Source organism: Bufo gargarizans, chromosome 6 (assembly GCF_014858855.1).
Source record: "Bufo gargarizans isolate SCDJY-AF-19 chromosome 6, ASM1485885v1, whole genome shotgun sequence".
In the NCBI taxonomy this organism is placed as follows: Eukaryota; Metazoa; Chordata; class Amphibia; order Anura; family Bufonidae; genus Bufo; species Bufo gargarizans.
In genome coordinates, this window is record NC_058085.1 from 163,014,982 (window position 1) to 163,036,407 (window position 21,426).

The 21,426-nt window shown below is 40.6% G+C and overlaps 1 protein-coding gene across 5 annotated transcripts in view; it reads left to right on the top strand.

Moving 5' to 3' along the window:
• The first annotated feature begins 2,034 nt into the window (after positions 1-2,034).
• Positions 2,035-21,426, top strand: part of COL13A1 (collagen type XIII alpha 1 chain) — a 286,336-nt gene continuing 266,944 nt past the window's right edge. For all 5 annotated transcript variants that reach the window (XM_044299207.1, XM_044299209.1, XM_044299208.1 and 2 more), the window contains exon 1: positions 2,035-2,720. In XM_044299207.1, the coding sequence (XP_044155142.1) occupies positions 2,424-2,720 (297 nt within the window). In that variant the 5' untranslated portion in view covers positions 2,035-2,423. The remainder of the gene's footprint in view (positions 2,721-21,426) is intronic.

A 21,426-nucleotide genomic window follows, 5' to 3' on the forward strand; every position in this document is an offset into this window, starting at 1 on the left:
TTGTGGATTTACTGTTTGGAGGGATTCAGTAAGTGAGAGGAGGGGGTTGCAATGTCTCTGAAGGTGGATTTCAACTGCCCAGTTGTAGGACTCTGTCGTACGAACATTCATTCATGGGAATTATATGCAGCAAATTGAAAGGGAACTCTGCTGCCCAAAAACAATGACCCTGGATGAGGACGTGCAATGGCAGTAGAGGCGATCGCTTCATGTAAATGAACAGGCATTTATTGGGCGGGAACGTTTCTTTCTCTATAATCACTTGCTCCATTGGGCTGTGTAAATTAGGCATTAGTACTTTAAGATAATAAATTGATATTAGATTTGATTTGCTGTCATTATGAGTTTGGAGGAAACGGCTGTAAAGAGAAAACATCAGTATAGTCAATGACCTACAGCTCTCATCCTCCCAGTCGTGTTTGCAGGACCACTCCTGCGCTACACCCATTCTATGGAACCCACTGCTCCAGTCTATTAGACTCATTAGATTTAGACTTAATTAGGGCTCATGCACACGACTGTATTGCTTTTTCAGTGTTTTGCGGTCCGTTTTTTACCGATCCGTTGTTCCATTTTTTGTTTCCGTGGTGTTTCCGTTTCCTTTCCGTTTGTCCGGTCCGTTTTTCCGTATGCCTTATACAGTATACAGTAATTACATAGAAAAAATTGGGCTGGGCATAATATTTTCAATAGATGGTTCAGCAAAAATGGAACGGATACGGAAGACATACGGATGCTTTTCCGTATGTGTTCCATTCTTTTTGCGGACCCATTGACTTGAATGGAGCCAAGCACAGGACATGTTCTATCTTTTCACCGTACGGAAATACTGAAACGGAATGCACACGGAGACACTTCAGTTTTTTTTTGCTGAACCATTGAAATGAATGGTTCAGTATATGTACCGCATACTGAACTAAAAAAACGGCCAGTATACTGAACGCAAAATACTGTGGTGTGCATGAGCCCTTAGACTCAGGCTGTATTGTCTGTTTTGAGTTTGCCCATAGCCCACACAGCAACTGATCTATTTGCAGATATCTCAGCTCCACTATTCTGTGGTCTTAAAGGGGCTTTCTCAAAGTACACTATTGATGACCTATCCTCAGGATAGCTGTTCTAGCTGTTCACTGATCCTAGGCCAGTCACATCACGTTCATTGGTCACACGGCAGGTCTGTCCTGTTCAAATGAATGGGTCTGGGCTGTAATACCAAGCACGCCCAATGTACGGCGCTGTGCTTGGCATGCTGTGAGGAGGCCACAGCACTTGTCTTTTTTGAGCTGCAACCCTTTTAAAAAGCATATCAACCGGAGGTGCTGAGTGTCAGACCCCACCTATATGATCTTGGTGATTTATCCTGAGGTAAACTCCTAAAACTTGTTACTTTTGATGCGTTAATCTACACTTTATGCCTGCTGTGTTGGAGCTTTACTTCTTATTCCATTGCCAATACAAGGGGCTCGTCTCATGAACATAATTTGCACCGTGTGCTTACTACTGTACGTCACTCTTGCCATTACATTTAGATTGTAAGCTCTTAGGGACTTCCATTTGTTTGTTGAACCAGGTGGCAATGGTAAGCTTTGCTGAAGAAAATGTTAGTTGTATCACATGTATACAAGTTATTACGTTATGAAGTATGCAATTTATATATTTTTTTTAATATATATATATATATATATATATATATATATATATATATACTGTATATGTATAAATATTTCTCATAATGTGGAATTAGAGAAAGTCCTGGATTTACAAACTCTTCCTGTTGTCTCCTATATATACTGTATATATATGCTGTGGGTATCACTTCAAAGCAGGAGGCAAGCTGATGAGAGGTGCTCTGGGGATTTGGAGGGTGGTGGGCTAGGGTCTCTCATGGTCAGAGCCCTCCCAGACACTTTGCATAAATAAATAAATCAGTTCAGAGTGTGCAAGGAGGAGTGGAGGAGGTTACACAGAAGGAGGGGGGGCTCATCTAGCTGGCTCATCTGATCCCTGCAGTTCAGAGGGAGAGAGCAGTGTGTGTCATGTTACACAGGAGAGAAGATCAGCCACAGCACACAGCTCCCAACCAGTTGAGAATTACACCTTCCTAATGGGGACTTCTATGCGGGATTCCTTTACAACTCTCACAAGTCACTGAAGTTTGCAAAGCAGAAGAGGGAAAACTCCACAGCTCAAGACCTTTCCAAGAACTTTTTTCCTCTTCTTTTTCTCAATATTGAAGTTGGGTCCCTAAAAGCTGCAGAAACCTATTTATTTGTGGCTCCCGCACCCTGCCTGGCATATACTGAACAGCTGCTAGTGGAACCACCTTGGGTTGACTCCCTCACCTTTAGTTCTGGATTGTGCTCCTTGGATTAGGATTGTGGCTTATTTATTCTATTTATTTATTTATTGTTCCTCTGGACAGCATGGAGGGGAAGGAGGATTGGAGAGCTGCTGTCTTCTCTAGGAGTTGTAGAACCATGCCCTGTAGGACAGAGGACTGTGGGAAGTGCAGCAGGTTCCCTGCACTCTTGGGATGTGGGTTTGCCTTATTATCAGTGTTTTCCTTACTCCTCAGTCTCCTGGTTCTCTGCAGAACTTCAGATTTACAGTCCAGGGTTTCTGATTTAGAGAAGTTCAGATACACTCACTTATCTGCCTTAGTCTCTGCAGACCAAAGGGAGACAGCTATTTTGGGAAGAGTTGACCAACTGCTGGAAGAGGTCTGTACATATTTACTTATCGCACCTTTCTACTTTGCTCAAATATTGAATGAAAACACCAATATCTCCACATTTCACACAGCGGCTGCTGGGAAACACATTCTGTTCTATTCTGGTCTTGTGAAAGCATGCTTGCTTTTATGTTCTACTCTTAGATAACTTTTTTTTGTTGCCATTGTTCTATAAGCTGTAGACTGGTTTGAGGAACTGTTGCCAAAGCAACCAAAGTATCAATGAAAAAAAAAGTCTGAAATGTTTAATGTCTTATATTGTCATTATAGTGCAAGCTCTTGAGCATCACTTGATATTTTTTGAGAGGGAAGCACATGTAATAGGGAGACACTTCGGGACACATTTATGAAAAGTGTCATTTTGGTGACAAATGGTGCAATGTTATGAGATGGGCAAAATTGAATGGGTGTATGTGACCTTAACACGCACTGTCCTTAAGAAAACTCTTCTGCCATTCTAAGACGGTCTGGTTGAGTTGAGTTAAGTTAGTAGGTTTTTGGTAAAAATTGTTGTGCATGTTTTAAAAATTTGGTGCACATTTGAAATACATTAGACTATACCTCCAAACTGGAGATTGAAGAAAACGTCTATTTTATTTAAGATGACATAAATGACAGGTATATGTCAAAACCGCCATCACTGTAAATTTACAGATTCCCAGCGGAAATCTGTGGCAAAATCTTTGTTTTACATGTGGCTTTTGTTGTGGATTTGAATCCTCATTGAAAAATCTGCTGAAAGAATTGACTTGCTGCGGATTTCTAATCCTCACCACATGTCAATTCCCACAGGGATTTTTCTCCACATTTATTAAAATATCATTTTGCTGTCCCTATAATATGTTGAGGATTTTCCACTCACAAAATCCAGAGGAAAACCTCTAGTGTAACCGCTATCTGTACGACCACATGTCCTAGTCGTGTCACAGTTAGGATGTGGCCGTTCGGTACTCGACTCCCAACTGTGACACGACGGCGCCGACAAGGTTGCAGCATGCTCTAATTAAACTAATGAAGACAGCGCTGTTCAGTGGGTCTGTATTGTAAATGGCCACTCTCTATTGAAGGTGCTGTGCGGCCATTAACAATACAGACTCACTGAAAAGTGCGGTCTTCATCAGCTTAAATAGAGCCTGCTGCGGCCCTACTGGCCACACGGTACGCGAATGCAGCATGGCTGCGTCACAACCGTGACAGGACCGCTCCACATGGTCTTGGATTTTCTTGTGATGTCTCCTTTACCATGTGACTGTTTTCCAGTGGATCCAAACTCTGCTAAAACCAATGAGTTTAATCGGGTTGTGGCAGGTTATAGTATCTTATGCAGCAAAATTGGCGCTACAGGATATACTATAAAAAGCTCCAGAATGGCAATCGGAACCCCAAGGGAGACAACCAATAAAGCAAATAGAGCCTTAAATAAACCTAACTTTTTATTAAGCATTTGATGGATATAATATTATGTATTGAGCCTAAACCTGGTCTTGAAATAAGATGTTTGAGGCTAATATCAGTTCAATGTGATTATCAATCACGATCAATACATTGTACAGGTACAAGTCATTGTAATATATACCCCAGAAACCTTTATAATGATTCAGTTCCAATAATAGCTACAACTTTATTTTACAAGGGTATGGACTAAACCCTCTCAGTCATTACACATATATTAAGACTGAAGATGTCCTCAGAATGGGTCAAATACACAGATAGGAACAATGCATCTCTTTCCTTCATAGGTTAAGTAGAAATGATAGGAATGGTGACCTCTTGTCTGTGGCTTCTTTTGAAGTTATTTCAGTCCTGAAAACTACTGCTCAAAAGCAACCATGTTTGATTGACGAGGAGGAGCTTGATGGTTTAGTGTCTCCGTCCTGGAACATATATAAAACTTGTCTATGCCCCAGAATGCTAACACAGATTACAGGGACACATTTCTGCTTTCTGTTTCACATGGTCATAGATCTTTGTGATCATAATTAGGGTAATGGCAAACAAATGATGAAATGGCACCAGAATCAACTGAACCTTACATTTGGCATTAATCGTGTATTGTCAATAAACAATCTTTATAATCTGAAGGTTGTTAGCTTCATGTCCACCAGACTTGTATAGAGGTCCTAGTTGTTGATGCACCAGGACATATATATTGTAATGTATATGTCTAAATCTTGGTGTATATCGCGCCTCCATTAAAGGAACTGGGTAGCTGGTTGTGCTCTCCTACTGGAGTGACAGAAAATCTAAATGATCAGCTCTTGACCACAAACCTATGGTATATACCCGCTGACGGGAACATTGGCTCAGGTATCATAGTGATGGTGTGGTTTAAGCAAAGTACACATTTAATATTATACACAAGAGCGCAAGAGGGTTATTTTTTATACAAATTTTTTTAAGTTTATGGCATTGAATTAGAAATAGAAAAAAAGACTTCCAGTGTAAGGCTAGAGTTACGGACGGTGTATAACCCCAAGTTATACTATGCTACAAAACTGGGACATAAGTAATAAGTAGCTACTGTATATTACATTTTGATGAGAATGAACGCTGATTTTTTTTGTATTTTTATAAGAAATCGGATGGGACTAGTCATGATGTAATCGTGCGCTACTTTATTATTTAGTATGGAAGTAGGAGTCACATTAGTCATATTGAAAGTAATGAAAAACTTTTGCACAGGATATTTACAAGTTGTCACTTTCTGACAGCGAGGATGTATAATACTACACCGTACATTATAACGGGTTCCTCTTTACTAATACACATGAAATAGACATTATCTGTTACCTTTGATTGTCTCTAAACATCTTCTGAAGGTTCAAGCTCTATGCCTTTCTTAAAGGACTCCTACACTTGCATGTCCTTGTGCTCATATAACTGGTGACTGCTGTCTGCAACTTACAGACACAAGATGCATGTCCATACAGCAACCTCTGTGCGCTCACTGGTTTCACAGAGTTCAATGTAATTACGTGGTCCGTACTTGCTTTGTGTGTTTCCAAGCACAAGCAAAGACAGTGCATTCCTCCATTTATGGTCCTGGACATTTCAACCCTGGAATCACATTTATATTTTATAGTTACATAAAAGACATACATTGGAAAGGTCAACCAAGGGATGGGAAGGGAGGGGGGGGGGGGATGAAGGAGATGGGGTATGGAAAGGCTAGGGAATTATTGCATGTAAGTTGCAGTCGGGTAAATAAATAACTGCTAATAAGTATAGAATTCTGTAATAGAATGCATCCCGACAGATGATGTTGGGGGAAGCAAGGATCGGGCATGTTGACTTTCAAAGCTTGAACCTTTTCAAACTTAAGGGAGATACCGATGTACAGTAGTAGAGTTAACATTCATGCTTTCTAAACTAAGCAAACACCTTTAATTGCTTTTCAATGGATTTTGTTTCAAGATAACGATGATTTAAGAAATGTGAGTTAAGAGTTTGAGTGCTAACCCTGCTCCATCTGTATGCAGACAAAAGTGTCTGGCAGGAGCTTTTCCCCTCTCCTCATTGATAACACTTACTTGCATGTCCCCAGTGGCGTAACTAGAAATTACTGGGCCCCACAGCACATTTTTGAACAGCAACTTTTTTTGCAACCCTCTGCTCCTGTGCAACCCCAACTCCTATGGCTAGTCTAGATCATTCTCCTAGGTGAAGCACGGCAGCCGGTCTATCGGTTTCCTACATGTATATATTGTATATGATGTCACTGTATAATACTGTTGAGGGGGCCCTGACGATAAAATCTTTTAGTCCTCCTCCTGGGTTGGCCCCTTCTGAGTTTGGGCCCCAAAGCAGCCGATTCCCTTGCTTCCCTTATAGCTACGCCCCTGCATGTCCTCCCATCTCCATCTACACAGGCTCGCTTGATCCACCAAGCCAGCCTATAGCTTATGAGAGTGTATGACTTTTAGTTACAGTAGTGACCATCATCATTGATGTTTAGGACCTCCCTTGTGACCCTTCGAGCTCATTTAGGCAGATATAGTATATTATGCTGTTATATACGTCTTTGACAACAGCACATACCATATTAATAATGACAATGTCTACAGCCATAAATTGTCATCACCAGAGCAGGGTGGGCTCTGTTGTCATCCAAGGCAAAGTCTTCAAGCTTTCTCTTACCTATCTCATACCTTGGCATTGGTTGTCACGTAGTTATTACACTGTATAATTATAACTATACTTAGAGTAAAAGTTGTAATTATGTCCACTACTTCAAAATCTATCAGTTCTCATAGCCGCACACTAAAAGACTTGGTGCTTCTGGTCTACAGTGTAGCCTACACTTACGCTTTTCAGCACTTCTTGTCTACTAGCTAGGAATATACAGCGAGTCTGTTGTGTGTGGCGGTTTAGGTGACATGTTTGACAGTAGGATTTCATAGTTTATTAATTGTATTATACAGTTTGTGTGTTCTTTTGTCAGCTTTTATGCCGCAGACTTGCTGTATGGTATACATTCATGAGTTATTGCAAGAAACAAATCATCTCACATCATCTTGTTTGCTTATGTCTGTAAAGGTTAACATTGCCATTCCTCCCAGTGTGGGAAATTTGTTAATCCTAATGAACTATACAAGACATGAACCAATATGTCTCAAGTATAGCTGCACCAAATTTACCAATGGGTCACAGCCCCTGTTCATGAATACAGTGGGGATGAGAAACAATATCGGGGTAGATATGGCAATTATTCCTGTTAATAATATTAATAAATGAGTCTTATATGGTAGAAGATCCACCACCAACTGTAGTTTAACACTGGCATTAATGTGTCAAAAAATCTGCTCCTAGGTTTTTGCTGTTGTCGTTTCTCACCATCAGCATTAATAATGGTTTTCTTTTAACCCTTTAGTGACCCCAATATGCCTTTTTACGGTGGTCACTAAGGGGCCTTAGGCTGGCCCAGCCTAAGAGCTGCAGGAGTCCCCCGTAACCCCAAGGCCCCTTTCACACGGGCGAGTATTCCGCGTGGGTGCGATGCGTGAGTTGAACGCATTGCACCCGCACTGAATCAGGACCCATTAATTTCTATAGGGCTGTTCACATGAGCGGTGATTTTCACGCATCACTTGTGCGTTGCGTGAAAATCGCAGCAAGCTCTATTTTGAGCGTTTTTCACGCAACACAGGGCCCATAGAAGTGAATGGGGCTGCGTGAAAATCGCAAGCATCCGCAAGCAAGTGCGGATGCGGTGCAATTTTCACGCACGGTTGCTAGGAGATGATCGGGATGGAGACCCGATCATTATTATTTTCCCTTATAACATGGTTATAAGGGAAAATAATAGCATTCTGAATACAGAATGCATAGTCCAATAGCGCTGGAGGGGTTAAAAAAAATAAAAAATAATTAAACTCACCTTAATCCACTTGATCGCGCAGCCCGGTATCTCTTCTGTCTTCTTTTTTGCTGTGTGCAGGAAAAAGACCTGTGGTGACGTCACTCCGGTCATCACATGGTCCATCACATGATCTTTTACCATGGTGATGGATCATGTGATGGTCCATGTGATGACCGGAGTGACGTCTCCACAGGTTCCTTTCCTGCACACAGCAAAAAAGAAGACAGAAGCGATACCGGTCTGCGCGATCAAGTGGATTAAGGTGAGTTAAATTGTTTAATTTTTTTTTAACCCCTCCAGCGCTATTGGATTATGCATTCTGTATTCAGAATGCTATTATTTTCCCTTATAACCATGTTATAAGGGAAAATAATACAATCTACAGAATACCGATCCCAAACCCGAACTTCTGCGAAGAAGTTCGGGTTTGGGTACCAAACATGCCGATTTTTCTCACGTGCGTGCAAAACGCATTGCAATGTTTTGCACTCGCGCTGAAAAATCGTGCATGTTCCCGCAACACACTCACACCTTTTCCCGCAACGCCCGTCTGAAAGAGGCCTAACATTAGAGCTGAGCTCCTGCTCTAAAGGCCCGGACGGACTGGCAGGAGCGCTGATCCAGGCCATTTACCCCATTCCATTCCAATGGCAATAGCACCGTTGGCATGTAAGCGGTTACAGAGAGAGTAGACACCCTTTGTCTCCCATTGGAACCCCACCTGGTATTGCTGTTTTCTCCCTCACAGAAATGGTTAATAAAAATGAATCAGTAGGTTATAAGTACCCCAAAAAGGCACCATAAAAAACTTCAACTTGTCCTGCAAAATGCAAACCCCCTCATCCCCCCAGCTATAGCTCTTGGAAGGCGACAAATGTATATATTTTTTTTAAATCAGTTGGTCAGTAAGAAATTGTCACATTTAAATGCAGTCCAATCTAAAGGAATTATGTCATAAAGCAGGAGTAGATGAGCAGATTGATATATACTTTTTCGGTAAAGATTCAGTAAAAGGTCATTTATTTATTTAAATCACTGCTCAGTCTGAACTGAGGGGTCCAGTAGGTGGTCCTAATAAGTGATTTACAACCTGACCTACACATACCTAAGCTTCAATGCAAGGGTCAATCCTTGAGCAGGACCGCCCACATGACTCCTCAGCTCAGAATGACTATATATATATATATATATATATATATATATACTGCCTGTCCAAAAAATAAGTTGCCACCTGGATTTAACTAAGCAAATAGCTATGAGCCTCCTATTGGATAGTTACTGCATGGGTGATTATCTTTCTGTACAAGCCTGTGGGGGCAGTGCTATGATCTGGGGTTGCTGCAGTTGGTCAGGCCTAGGTTCAGCAACAGTATGTGCTCCAAGAATGAGGTCAGCTGACTACCTGAACATACTCAATGACCAGGTCATTCCATCAATGGATTTTTTCTTCCCTGATGGCACGGGCATATTCCAAGATGACGATGCCAGGATTCATCGGGCTAAAATTGTAAAAAGAGTGGTTCAGGGAGCATGAGACGAGACATCATTTTCACACATGGATTGGCCACCACATTCCAGACCTTAACCCCATTGAGAATCTTTTTTTTTTTTTTTTTTTTTGTGGCGACTTTTTTTTAGGACAGGCAGTATATATATATATATATATATATATACTAAGCTCCTTTTACAGAATTTACTGGTTCCCTTTAATCCTATAAGCCACAGTGCCATAATAGTGTGTTGTACGTCACTGGAAGTAAGTAGTTAGGCCTCAGCAAGATCCTATTACAGCTTTGTGATGTCCCAGGAGCTGTGCCCACACTATCACTGGTGGATGCCAGCTATATTACAAGGCTGCTCTCACTGCTGGTTTAACTCCAATCCTTAGATGCCACAGTCAATGCTGCTCATGGCATCTAAGTGGTTAGAGGGAAGGCGACGACTCCCTCCCTAACGCATTCAGTCCTCCCTTGTCTTGATGTGATTGCAGGGCAACAGGGGGATCCTATGGCAGCCAGAAACAGTTAAATGACAGCTCAGCCTGCGACTTCTGTACCTGACAAGCATGTCACTGGGATTATTTTTCTTCTTTCTATATAAAACTATGTAAATGTTTCTTTAACAATCGCACCAAATGTTGAGGTGAAGAATGTCTTTGAGCAAGTGTCTGCTGAGTTTTCTTTTCCGGTTTGGGTATGTCTCATTGGTGTAGTGTTGCTGACAGGTGTCATAGCAATGTGTGTGGTACTACAGACGGCTGCATCAGTGTGACTCACTCACTCGCTCCCTGCTTGCTTCTACGCTGAAGATAGATTAAAATATGATACTCGTCTATCAGCATTACCTTCCCTCTCACTGCTGGGACCCATTCTATCTACTGCAGGGAAGATGTCCTTCATAGAAACTAGGTTTATTCTTCGCTTAAAAATTCTCCTATTTAGTTCTATCAAAAGGCTATCTTTGCAATTAAAAATATAAAAAAAAAAAAAGTTACACATTCCTTGCCAAACTGGCACCAAAGTATTTAGTTCCAACTGTTCCAACAGTTGCTGTGTCCTACAGTCATGATGATATTAGGCTGGGGTTTAAAGGCAGCCGGAGCCCTGTAATCTGCACATTAATGATACCATTACAGTGTGTAATTATTCCAAGTTGGCTCAGCTATTCTAACATGTTCAGAGGTTTTTTGGGGATATCCTTACTTTTAAAATAAAACATTTGCATATGTATTGTACTTCAAAGTAGCAAAAACCCTATAAAGGCAAGTACAAGAAATATAAATATAATAGCAATATACAGTAGAGAGTAAGACATATTACATATTGTTTTCTTCAACTGTATGTGTATCATAACAAGTGCTGCATAACTTTTGTAGCTCCTCTTTCTATAGTGTATAGGGAATAGTTAGCATTTCATATTTCTCACAACCCCTTCCCTCACGAGACACGGTCTATAATCATCTATCAGCTACTGTATCACATAACCAGCCGTCTTTAGTTGAAGGTAGGAGGGTGGTGTAGAAGATTTGAAAAGGATCCCAATATAATCCATGTTTGGTGCTGTTCAGTTATGTGCTGAATGCAGCACTTCCATGGTTTTCACTGTTCTGCTCATCTAATCGAGCAGAACAACAGAAATGACTCCGGTGGTGTGAACAAATGCTTCAGACTAAAAAAAATAAGTAAAAAAAATCACCCATTTAGTCCCACATAGTATGGCATGTGAGGCAACTAATTGACTGCAGTGGCTACGTCCTGGCCACAGACGGCGGAAACGCTAGAATAATTGCACTGGATCAACTGGAGAATTAAGTGGTGAAGAGGTAAGTATTTTTTTTTTTTTTTAAGACATCTGAAAAATAAAACATTTAATCTGACACCCAGTTGCCCAGAGTGACAGTACAGTCCAATATGTTAGAGATTTAGTACGGGCTGATTGGAAGTTGTACATAGTTGTATTTAAGTTGTATACCCTTATATATGCTTATATTCTATAAGTGGGCTTGATATCTATCAGGTTGCTTTATGTCAGATTTTGGTTTTATGCTTGTCCCCATCTTACAGATCCATAAGTCTAGGGGTGCACAACGACATGTGTCGCGCGACACTGATGTCACACCAATGTCGTTCGACAATTTTTATAATGATAGTCTATGGCGTTGCACTGACATGCGACATGCTGCGACTGTGACAGGACAGTAGCAAGCAGTGCGACACCATAGACTATCATGTGTCGCGCGACACATGTTGCAATATAGTTGTGCCCTATGTGTCAAGTTGCATGACACATGTTGTCGTGTAGCCCTAGCCTAAAGGTTCCTTGTGGTATATATTTGTAATATGGCACTAATGTTATCCTATAGAGACAAGAGATTTCTTCATCACCTTCCCACCTATTGGTATTGGGGGGTCATTTATTGCCAGTTTTTTGGACTAGAAAAGTCACAAATTTTAGCGCAAGTGACAAAATTTGTAGCTACTTTTCAACGCTCTTGTCACTTGTTCAAAAAGTGGAGGCGAGTGGGTGGGAGGAGGTCCGCAGGTGGGAACTTATTTAACAAAATGTGCGTCAGAAAACTGGCTCACATTACACAAGAAATCTACTCCTAGTTCCTGGCTGGAGTAGATTTCATATCTGATGCACAGATAGCAGAAGATGCAACAAATTCCTAATATGTTGGATCTTCATGCAGAAGGGTGTTAACTAATACTGGCATGTGAAACACTGTCCTTTAGTAAATGACCACCATTAATAGAATAAAGCTTACATTTTTTAGGCTGTCTTTACAGGTCCGATTTGAGTTGATCTTTTACACACCAGTGGCATCAGAGATTAGTTTCTGCACATTGTGGCCATTAAAGTATAGCTTATTTAATCTCACAATATAGAACTTTATACCTGTCCTCAGCAAAAGCACAAAAATAGGACTTTTCAGCATCTTAGAGGGACCATTTGGATTGTATACAAAGTCTCACAGTTAAGCCTTGATTGATGCTGCTGACTCTACGGAAGCATGTCCGCATACAATTAATTGTTGTCCTACAGGAAATTGCTAATAATTGCACAGGGACTTCCTGGTGACATTTGACTTCTTCTTGTATTTCCCTGGAGGTATGTACGTCAGTTTCCAGAATATGGTGTTAAAAGATACAAAGTTTTAGAATATTACACTTCCAAAGTTGGCTTGGGCAATTAAAGGGATGGCACATATGCATGCTTGTTATGAGCAGTGAGTGTGGAACCACTGTGTCAACCAACTAGTTTGAGTTGGGCTAAACCTAGGGGTGTTATCCTAGCAGCTCCCTAGTGCTCACCCTGTTACCTATGTACAGGGATCTATAACCTCATTGCAGGGGAGCTACCAAGCTGCTACCTCCTAGTTTAGTCCAGATGTGGTTGACAGCTGACCCACGGAGATCAGAGACACTGGTACAAGGCAGCGAAGGAACTGGTCAAAGTCAGGTAGAAAGACTTCATGCAAATCCAAGAAAAAAGTCTGGGCTGACAGCTGAGTGTCAACGGTAAACAGGCAAGGTTGGTACATAGGCAGACAATAGAAAACAACACCTTTGCAAGGAGCTAGCATGGTAGGAACCTTAATTGCTCTGGCAAGGAAATTAGGTCAGCATCACAACTATGAAGCATCACACAGAGGAAAGGGAGGAGGGGAGTGGTAGGGAAGGCAAAAATGGGAGTAGTAAAAGTTCAATGAGTAATGTTCATAGTAGATCTAGCGTAGTAGCGACAGACCTGGACCACTGCTGAAACAATATATGGAGATTCTCTTTTTGAAAAAAGACACCTCTGGGGGTTCTCACCATTTAGAACACAGTTTGTAAAGATAGGGTAACCCCTTCAGTAATACTAGGCCTCCATCACATAAGAGTGTTTCGGTTTCGGAAATGTGTTCCATGTGATGGCCGCATTTTCTGGCCTGAACACTGCTCTTCTGATCAGAAATCACAGCATTATAATGACTTATAATGCTATATGTTCCTGCCTGACTACAAGTCTACTGTACTGTACTGTATGGCATTAGTATATGAATATAGCACAGTAGATCTGCAGTTGGGCAGGAACTTACAGCATCATAAGTCATTTTGAAGCTATGAGTTTGGGTCAGATGATGGTGTTGGGTTCGGAAAATGTGGTCATCACACAGAACGTGTTTCCCAGACTGAACACGCTTGTGTGAAACTGGCCTAATATCTGAAATAAGACTGCAGTTTTTGCTACCAATATTCGTCTCTCTGTAAACCTACAAGCCATTACATAGTTTCCTTTCTCTACTTCCACTGCTCACCATTATCCACCTATTATTTTGTATTATTTGGAAGCATAGACAGCTATTGTGATGATATCTGAAACCAGATGGTGATCCAGATGACAGCTGGCGGCATATCATGAAGACACATTTCAACTGAGAAATGTTGTGAGGACTTTTCCGGATTTAGGGTTTTAATCTTAAGAGTAACGTATGCATTTTGTGTGTAGTGTAGATGTATAAATAGTTGTTGGCATTGGGAGGTCTTGTCAGATTGCCATTCTTAGAGAAATGTGGCTGGTTCGTGCAGGGTTTGGCAGTCTGGACAGGATGCTGCCGTTTAGCTGCTCATGGTGGACAGCTGCCAGTATTAGTAATACATGTATGTCACAGTTCATAGGGTTTACCTCTCTCTTTCATTACCACAAAGCAAGATATAGGGGGTAAATACTTAGGGCTCATTCAGATGGCCGTATCCTATCCACAAAAATGCGGATCCGTTTTTTTGCGGATTAGATGCTGACCCATTCACTTCTATGGGGCTCTTTTCTATTCCACGGTTCTGCAAAACACATGAAACATGTCCTATACTTGTCCATGAAAATCAGGACATGGCCCCATTGAAGTTTATGGGTCCGCAAAAAAACGGATAGCATTCTGTATTTTTGCAAACAGAATACGGCCGTCTGAATGAGCCCTTAAATGTGCAATTTAATATTAGGTTATCTAAAGCAGTGTTTCCCAACCAGTGTGCCTCCAGCTGTTGCAAAACTACAACTCCCAGCATGCCCGCACAGCCAAAGGCTGTCCGGGCATGCTGGGAGTTGTAGTTTTACAACAGCTGGAGGCACACTGGTTGGGAAACACTGATCTAAAGTATATTATGTTATATTAATGCCGCACGATTTTATATTAGGGTATCTATAGTATATTATGTTATATTACTGCCTCACAATTTAATATTAGGGTATCTATAGTATGTTATGTTATATTACTGCCGCACAATTTAATATTAAGGTATCTATAGTATATTACCGTATGCTATATTACTGCCGTACAATTTAATATTAGGGTATCTATAGTATATTATTTTATATTACTGCCTCACAATTTAATTTTAGGGTCTCTATAGTATATTATGTTATATTACTGCCTCACGATTTACTATTAGGGTATCTACAGTATATTATGTTATATTACTGCCGCACACAATTTAATATTAGGGTACCTATAGTATATTATGTTATATTACTGCCTCACGATTTAATATTATGGTATCTATAGTATATTATGTTATATTACTGCCTCACAATTATCAATTTAAATGACATTACTTATCATTTATATTTCCCCTGTTAGTTTATTGCTTTATCGATACTGCTCCATTCTTTCTCTATGGGACCACCAGAGATAGCTGAGTACAGCATTTGACTATTTCTGGAATTCTCATAGAGAATGAATGGAGCAGCAAGGCGCACGCTTGACCTGCCACTCCATCAGACTGGAGGAATGGGGCCCCATTTATCAGATCAGTGGGGATCCCAGAGCTCAAGCCCCTAGCGATCAGTTATCCTCTGGATAACTTCTAAACTTGACACAACCCCTTTAATTATATAGTCTCCTTTTAAAATGCTCTTGTATATTCCTACATATTCTTATTAATTTAAATGGGCAGACAGATGTGACCACACATACCGTGCATGTCCATCATTGTTCCGCAAATTAGAACCTCCTCAGAAGATGCACATTGGACTCCGCTCTTATTCATGGAATATAACATATAAGTCTGATAGATGTGGGTCCCACCTCTGGGACACGTTTGTGGAGAACAGAGGTTCTCTGACCCCCTAGGAGAGCTTGAACTCAACAAAATATCATCTGCAATTCTGGTGGTCCAGTCCACAACTGTAGATACCATATCAAGACTGCCCCTTTTTACCTCCTGTCTGCAAATAAATGAGGCAACTTTGGTATCTACCTAAAGGTGCTGCCACACATTCACGCTGGGTTCAGACCTGAGCGTACTTGAACGTACGCTCTGTATGCGCGATTGTACGGCGTTTGCAATCGCGCATACAGAGACAAGCGAACGCCCATTGTCGCGCGTTCCCGCTAAAGTCTATGTACGGGAACGCGCGACAAGACGCCCCAAAGAAGCTCATGTACTTCTTGGGGCGTCGGGCGATAGGGAATCATTGGTTCTTGCCTGTTGAGCGTTTTACAGCGCGTAGGAACGTGCTGTAAAACGCTCAGGTCTGAACCCAGCCTCAGAGTTTTTTATGCAGATTTGGAAGCTAAAATCAGGTGTGGATAATAAAAATTGAAAAAGTATTAATGGAAGATACTCCATCTCCTTTTTTTTTTTTAATCCACTCCTGATTCTGGCTTCAAAAAACTTAAACAGGTGTCAGCACCCTAAGGTTTAGCATTTAGTATGATTGTGAATAAGCTGATGCTAATTTAAATAATTTTTTGCCCTATTGTCAAGAAAAGATGAGCCTGTCGCAGTGCTTTGTCTTAATGTGTTTTACATCTGTTTCTTTGAATATTTGTAAGACCCACAGAAAATTCTGTCTTTAAAAATGCAAATGAGCTTGAACAGGAGCAAAACACATAGCAAAAACTGTGAACCACCTACCTACAGTATGTTTGTTTTCAGATGGGTCTAGGAAATTTTGACAGGCGGAATATACAGTCATCCAAAACATTTTGGAATCATAATTTAACAGTTATATGCAGTACCAGATGAAAGGAAAGAAACGTGTGAAGAACATCTTACAGACTTCTATACTATAGATATAATCTCTGCACATTACAGACCCATAGCCTGATGCTGCCCCAAATGGAGAGTCCAATGGCAACTTGTCTCTTTTCTGATTCCTGGCATGTGCTGCGTCTTTATGAAAACCTTGCTTTGGTTCAGTTCATCATATCTACATTCTACCTGGTTTAAATAGTTCAAGTTATTATGTGTGTGTGTGTGTGTGTATATAGATTAAAAGATACATAATTAATATATAAATTGAGACAGACCAATAGATAGATAGATGAGATATATGAGAGATAGATAGATAGATAGATAGATAGATAGATAGATAGATAGATAGAGGTGAAACTCGAAAAATTAGAATATTGTGCAAAGTTAATTTATTTCAGTAATGCAACTTAAAAGGTGAAACTAACATAGGAGATAGACTCATTGCATGCAAAGCGAGATATTTCAAGCCTTTATTTGTTATAATTTGGATGATTATGGCCTACAGCTTATAAAACCCAAAAGTCACAATTTGAAGGCACCCTGTGCTCAGGGGGTATGGATTAATTAGCTGACTAGAGTGTGACACTTTGAGCCTAGAATATTGAACCTTTTCACAATATTCTAATTTTAAGCTGCATTAAAGCAATTTCTTTTAAGTTGCATTATTGAAATAAATGGACTTTTGCACAATATTCTAATTTTTTGAGTTTCACCTGTAGATATATATAAGATAGATAGATTTTATTAAATATTTTTTCCATAAATGACAAATCTGGATTATATTTTCTTATAACTCTGTGTTGTGCCATTACTCTGTTATTCCTCCTAGGCATGTATTCATAAATTGATAATTGTTACCATTCCGTTTGTGAAAGGGGTGTATACTTACAGAGTAAGCAGTGACTGGACAATATCAGAGTGTGCATGTATACTCCCCAAATGGTAACACCGAATTGTCAATTTATTAGTACATTTCTAGGAGGAATAGCAGAGGAACAGTATAAGAGCTAATTGACATGACCGTATAGTCGTCGTGCTCGGTCTGCAAAACAAAACTCTATGCTGCGGGGCAGACCGATTGACTTTAATGGGTCTGCGATCTTAATGGGTTCACATGGCCAGTTGCTGTGCATTGTGGACCCGCTGTTTGCGTTCCGCAACATGGGCATCATGACCATGCGGTTGTGTGAATGAGCCCTAACACATATAATCTTGCATTATTATTTTATGGGAAATAGAGTCATTTGTCCCCAAAAAAAAAACAACACAGACAAAACGGAGAGTTGACAGGTCCTCATTAATGCATTTTGCCATTTTGAATCCACACATGGTCTCCATGATAACTTGGCACCTGATAGGAATCAGGAGAAGGAACTTAGTAATCAGAATCTGTGCAAATAGTGCAGCTCAGGCTTAATGGTACCTGTAATCATATCCGAACACAGAGAGATATTAGAAATGGCTCTCAGAATTTTTATGTACACCGAAGAGATGTTTTTTCTTTCCCTTGTCAGGTCTCCTTTTGAGAAATCGGCATCTTCTTATACTTACTGATAGATGACTGAGGATCTACTTAGTATGTTACATTTATCTTATAGTTGGCTACATTTCAAAATACATTTCCTTTGTTTTGAAAATTTTCTTCATGGCGTGTATTATCATTTCTGTTCTTTGATGGAATCTAAGATGTGGTTTGTACTTTAGAAAGTGAAGTTATGCAGGCATTCTATGGCTTGCTTTCCTGCTGGAGAACTTATGTCCTAGGAAGCCCATGGATTCTGGAACCTGGAGTGGCACAAGTTCTATATCCAGTGCTTTCTGAATCCTACCACCCATGATCCATGTAGTCCAGCATGATAATGCTTTACCTGTCCATAAAGCAAGCTTTTCTGAGGCGAAAATAGTGTTAGGGATCCCTTGGAGAGTGGAAAACATACTAATTGGTTTCCTCATGATTAGGGTTGGGAATGACAGTCTTAGGCTTCATTCACACGTCTATGGAACACGGTCCGTGAGATACCGGACTGGCATCCTGCTTAGTGCAGAAGCATACGGCGTCATTGGTTGCTATGACGCTGTGCGCTTTGTGCCGTACCGCAGTACAGTAATACACTCGTATAGATCATACAAGTGTATTACTGTACTGCGGTGGCGGCACAAAGCGCACAGCGTCATGGCAACCAATGATGCCGTACGCTCCTGCACCAAGCAGGATGTCAGTCCGGTATCTCACGGACCGTGTTCTACGGACGTGTGAATGAAACCTTAGGCTGACCAGATTGCTCCAGGATATGATAATGTGCATGCAGTGGTATTTGTCTGACCGAATCCAGGCGTATTTGCTGGGTAGTAGCTGAATCTCTGCTGGACCCTGATATAGTCAATGGGGGCGGCATGCATTCTGCCAATGCCAGATCCAGAGAACTCCAATAGGGTGTTCCAGGAGAGAACTCCACAAATGTGAAACAGGTCTAAGGAAAAATCCACAATGTTCCTCAAAATCAACTCCCACTGATCCATTTTAGGGATGAGCTGCAGGGGCTATATTCGAATTTGCGATATTTCACAAATATTTTGTAGAATATTCGTCATATATTTGCAAATTTCGAGAATAAGAGATTATTTTATTGAATGCGAAAAATCGGCAATGTAAAACTCGCGTAATGCGAATTTGTAACGAGAAATACAGGCATGGGTCACTTTGGCTACATTTTTCAAGCTGCTAAAAGATTCCTGAGATTGGAGAAAATGGTTGGCACGACAGAACATTAGAATAGCTTTATATGCAGATAGAGTCAAGTGCTCCAATAGATTTGCGATTACGCTAATCGGCAGTGATTGGAATATTTTATCGCACTACGTGTAACTTCACATTTTAGCAGGTCTGACTACAGATTACTGATTGGTGCACTAAGTATTGTTGTGAACTTGACATTGCTTCCTTCTCATTGGCCCACAGCAAGAAGCAGAGAGGAATCATGTGTTTAGATGGAAAAAAATGCTGAATATTTAATATAATGAATATATAGCACTATATTCTAAATATTCACGAATTCTCAAAGTGGCGATATTCACAATAAAAATTAGCTATTCGAATATTCGTGGTCAACACTAATCTATTTCCCAGTTAACAACATTTTTCTGAAATTTTTTACCATGTTCATATGTGCCCACATTGCTGAAAAAAATAGCAAATGAGCCTCTATGAGCAACAAGGGCATTGCCTTTACACTTAAAGGCTCTGCTCTCTCTGCCACTACCGCCCCTGCATTTTGTTTGACAGGACCAAGAAGATGTGATGATGTTTACACTGCCTGGACCTGTCAATCAAAGTGCAGGGGTGTGGCAGTTGAGGAGAGAGCAAAGTCTCTAGGAGTAACAGCAACGCCCCCATTGCTCCTAGATGCTCATTTGCATATATTAAAACATCATTTTTCTCAGCAATGTGGACACATATGAACATGAGACCACCACAGATGCCTTCAGCTGCCAAGTGCACATGTAACAGGTCAGCCAGTTTCATAGGTACAGATCTGCTGACAAATGACCTTTAACTGAAAATTGTACATTTGCTGACAAATTACCTTTTGATATCAGCATAGTTTTTATTCTCTTACCATAAAATCATAACAATCCCTGAATGAGGAGATCAAATGTGATACCTGATAAAAATCTAATAGAGAATTTTGTTGAATGTTTTGCAACGATAAAAGACAACTTTGATTTATCTCCCAGAAATAATGTGGGGCCATCTTAACCCCATTAATGATTCCTAAATATTACTTAATAGCATTTGACATTCACCATGGTCAGGTTGGTTTTTACAGGGTGTGAAGCCATTGCAAACACCCCGTAATACTCTACCTAATGTTAATATTACCTACTGACCACCACACCAGTGACACTGATGGGGACTTTAATGTCTCATGTGAAATGCTGATGTGTCCCAACTGATTTGGAATGTACCTCTTCCTGACGTACAGTATGTCCTTGTCAACAAGAATATTAAGCAATTGGGAATTCATCTAGGGGTTACCTGACAGTGGACAGTAAAATATGGTGTCTCTATTTGCTTCTGTTTGGCAAGCAAAGGAAATTGATCTCCTAAGAGGATGAGTAGTCAGAATGAGGTCAATACTTCTGTCTGGACATTGAGATCTGACAGTCATCCACATAAAGTCTCAACTGTACGGTGTTCAGCCAACAGCTAAATCCCCAATGTTCCCTACAAATATTCATTGTTGGCTCAGCAGAGCATAAAAGTTTAGGTAAAAAGGGAGATCATTCACTGTGACACCCCTGGTACCATTTATCTCCTAGGGGAACAAAGCATGTTGAAATGTTCATGTCTTCTGTGGGCTGCAGTTGGCTGCCTCTATACACATTCAAATGTTGACTGATCTCCCAGAATTTGGCAAGTCCAGCCAATGTTCATTTATGGTCAGTAGTGATGAGCAAAGTTTTGAAATGTTGTATTTGGCAGTTTCGCCAAACTTAGTCAAGAAATTTGAATCATTACAAATTACTTTGTCACTTTTCACTTTTCTTTGTATGGTGCGCACGCAATGACTGGGAACGGCAATCGCTCCATGCCCTCCCCCCCCAGTCATATGCTGCATTCAATGCTGATCGCAGCATCTGAGACTTACTCTCAGGGGGTTAATACAGGGTTAAAAAATATATCTATATATAGTCATCGCATCCACCTGATCGCGGAGAGGCCATCCGCTCCCATCTTGATTAAAGAAAACTCGCCAAAGGACCTGTGGAGAGCGTGATGACCTCACTACGTAATCACCCACTGCCCATGGTGA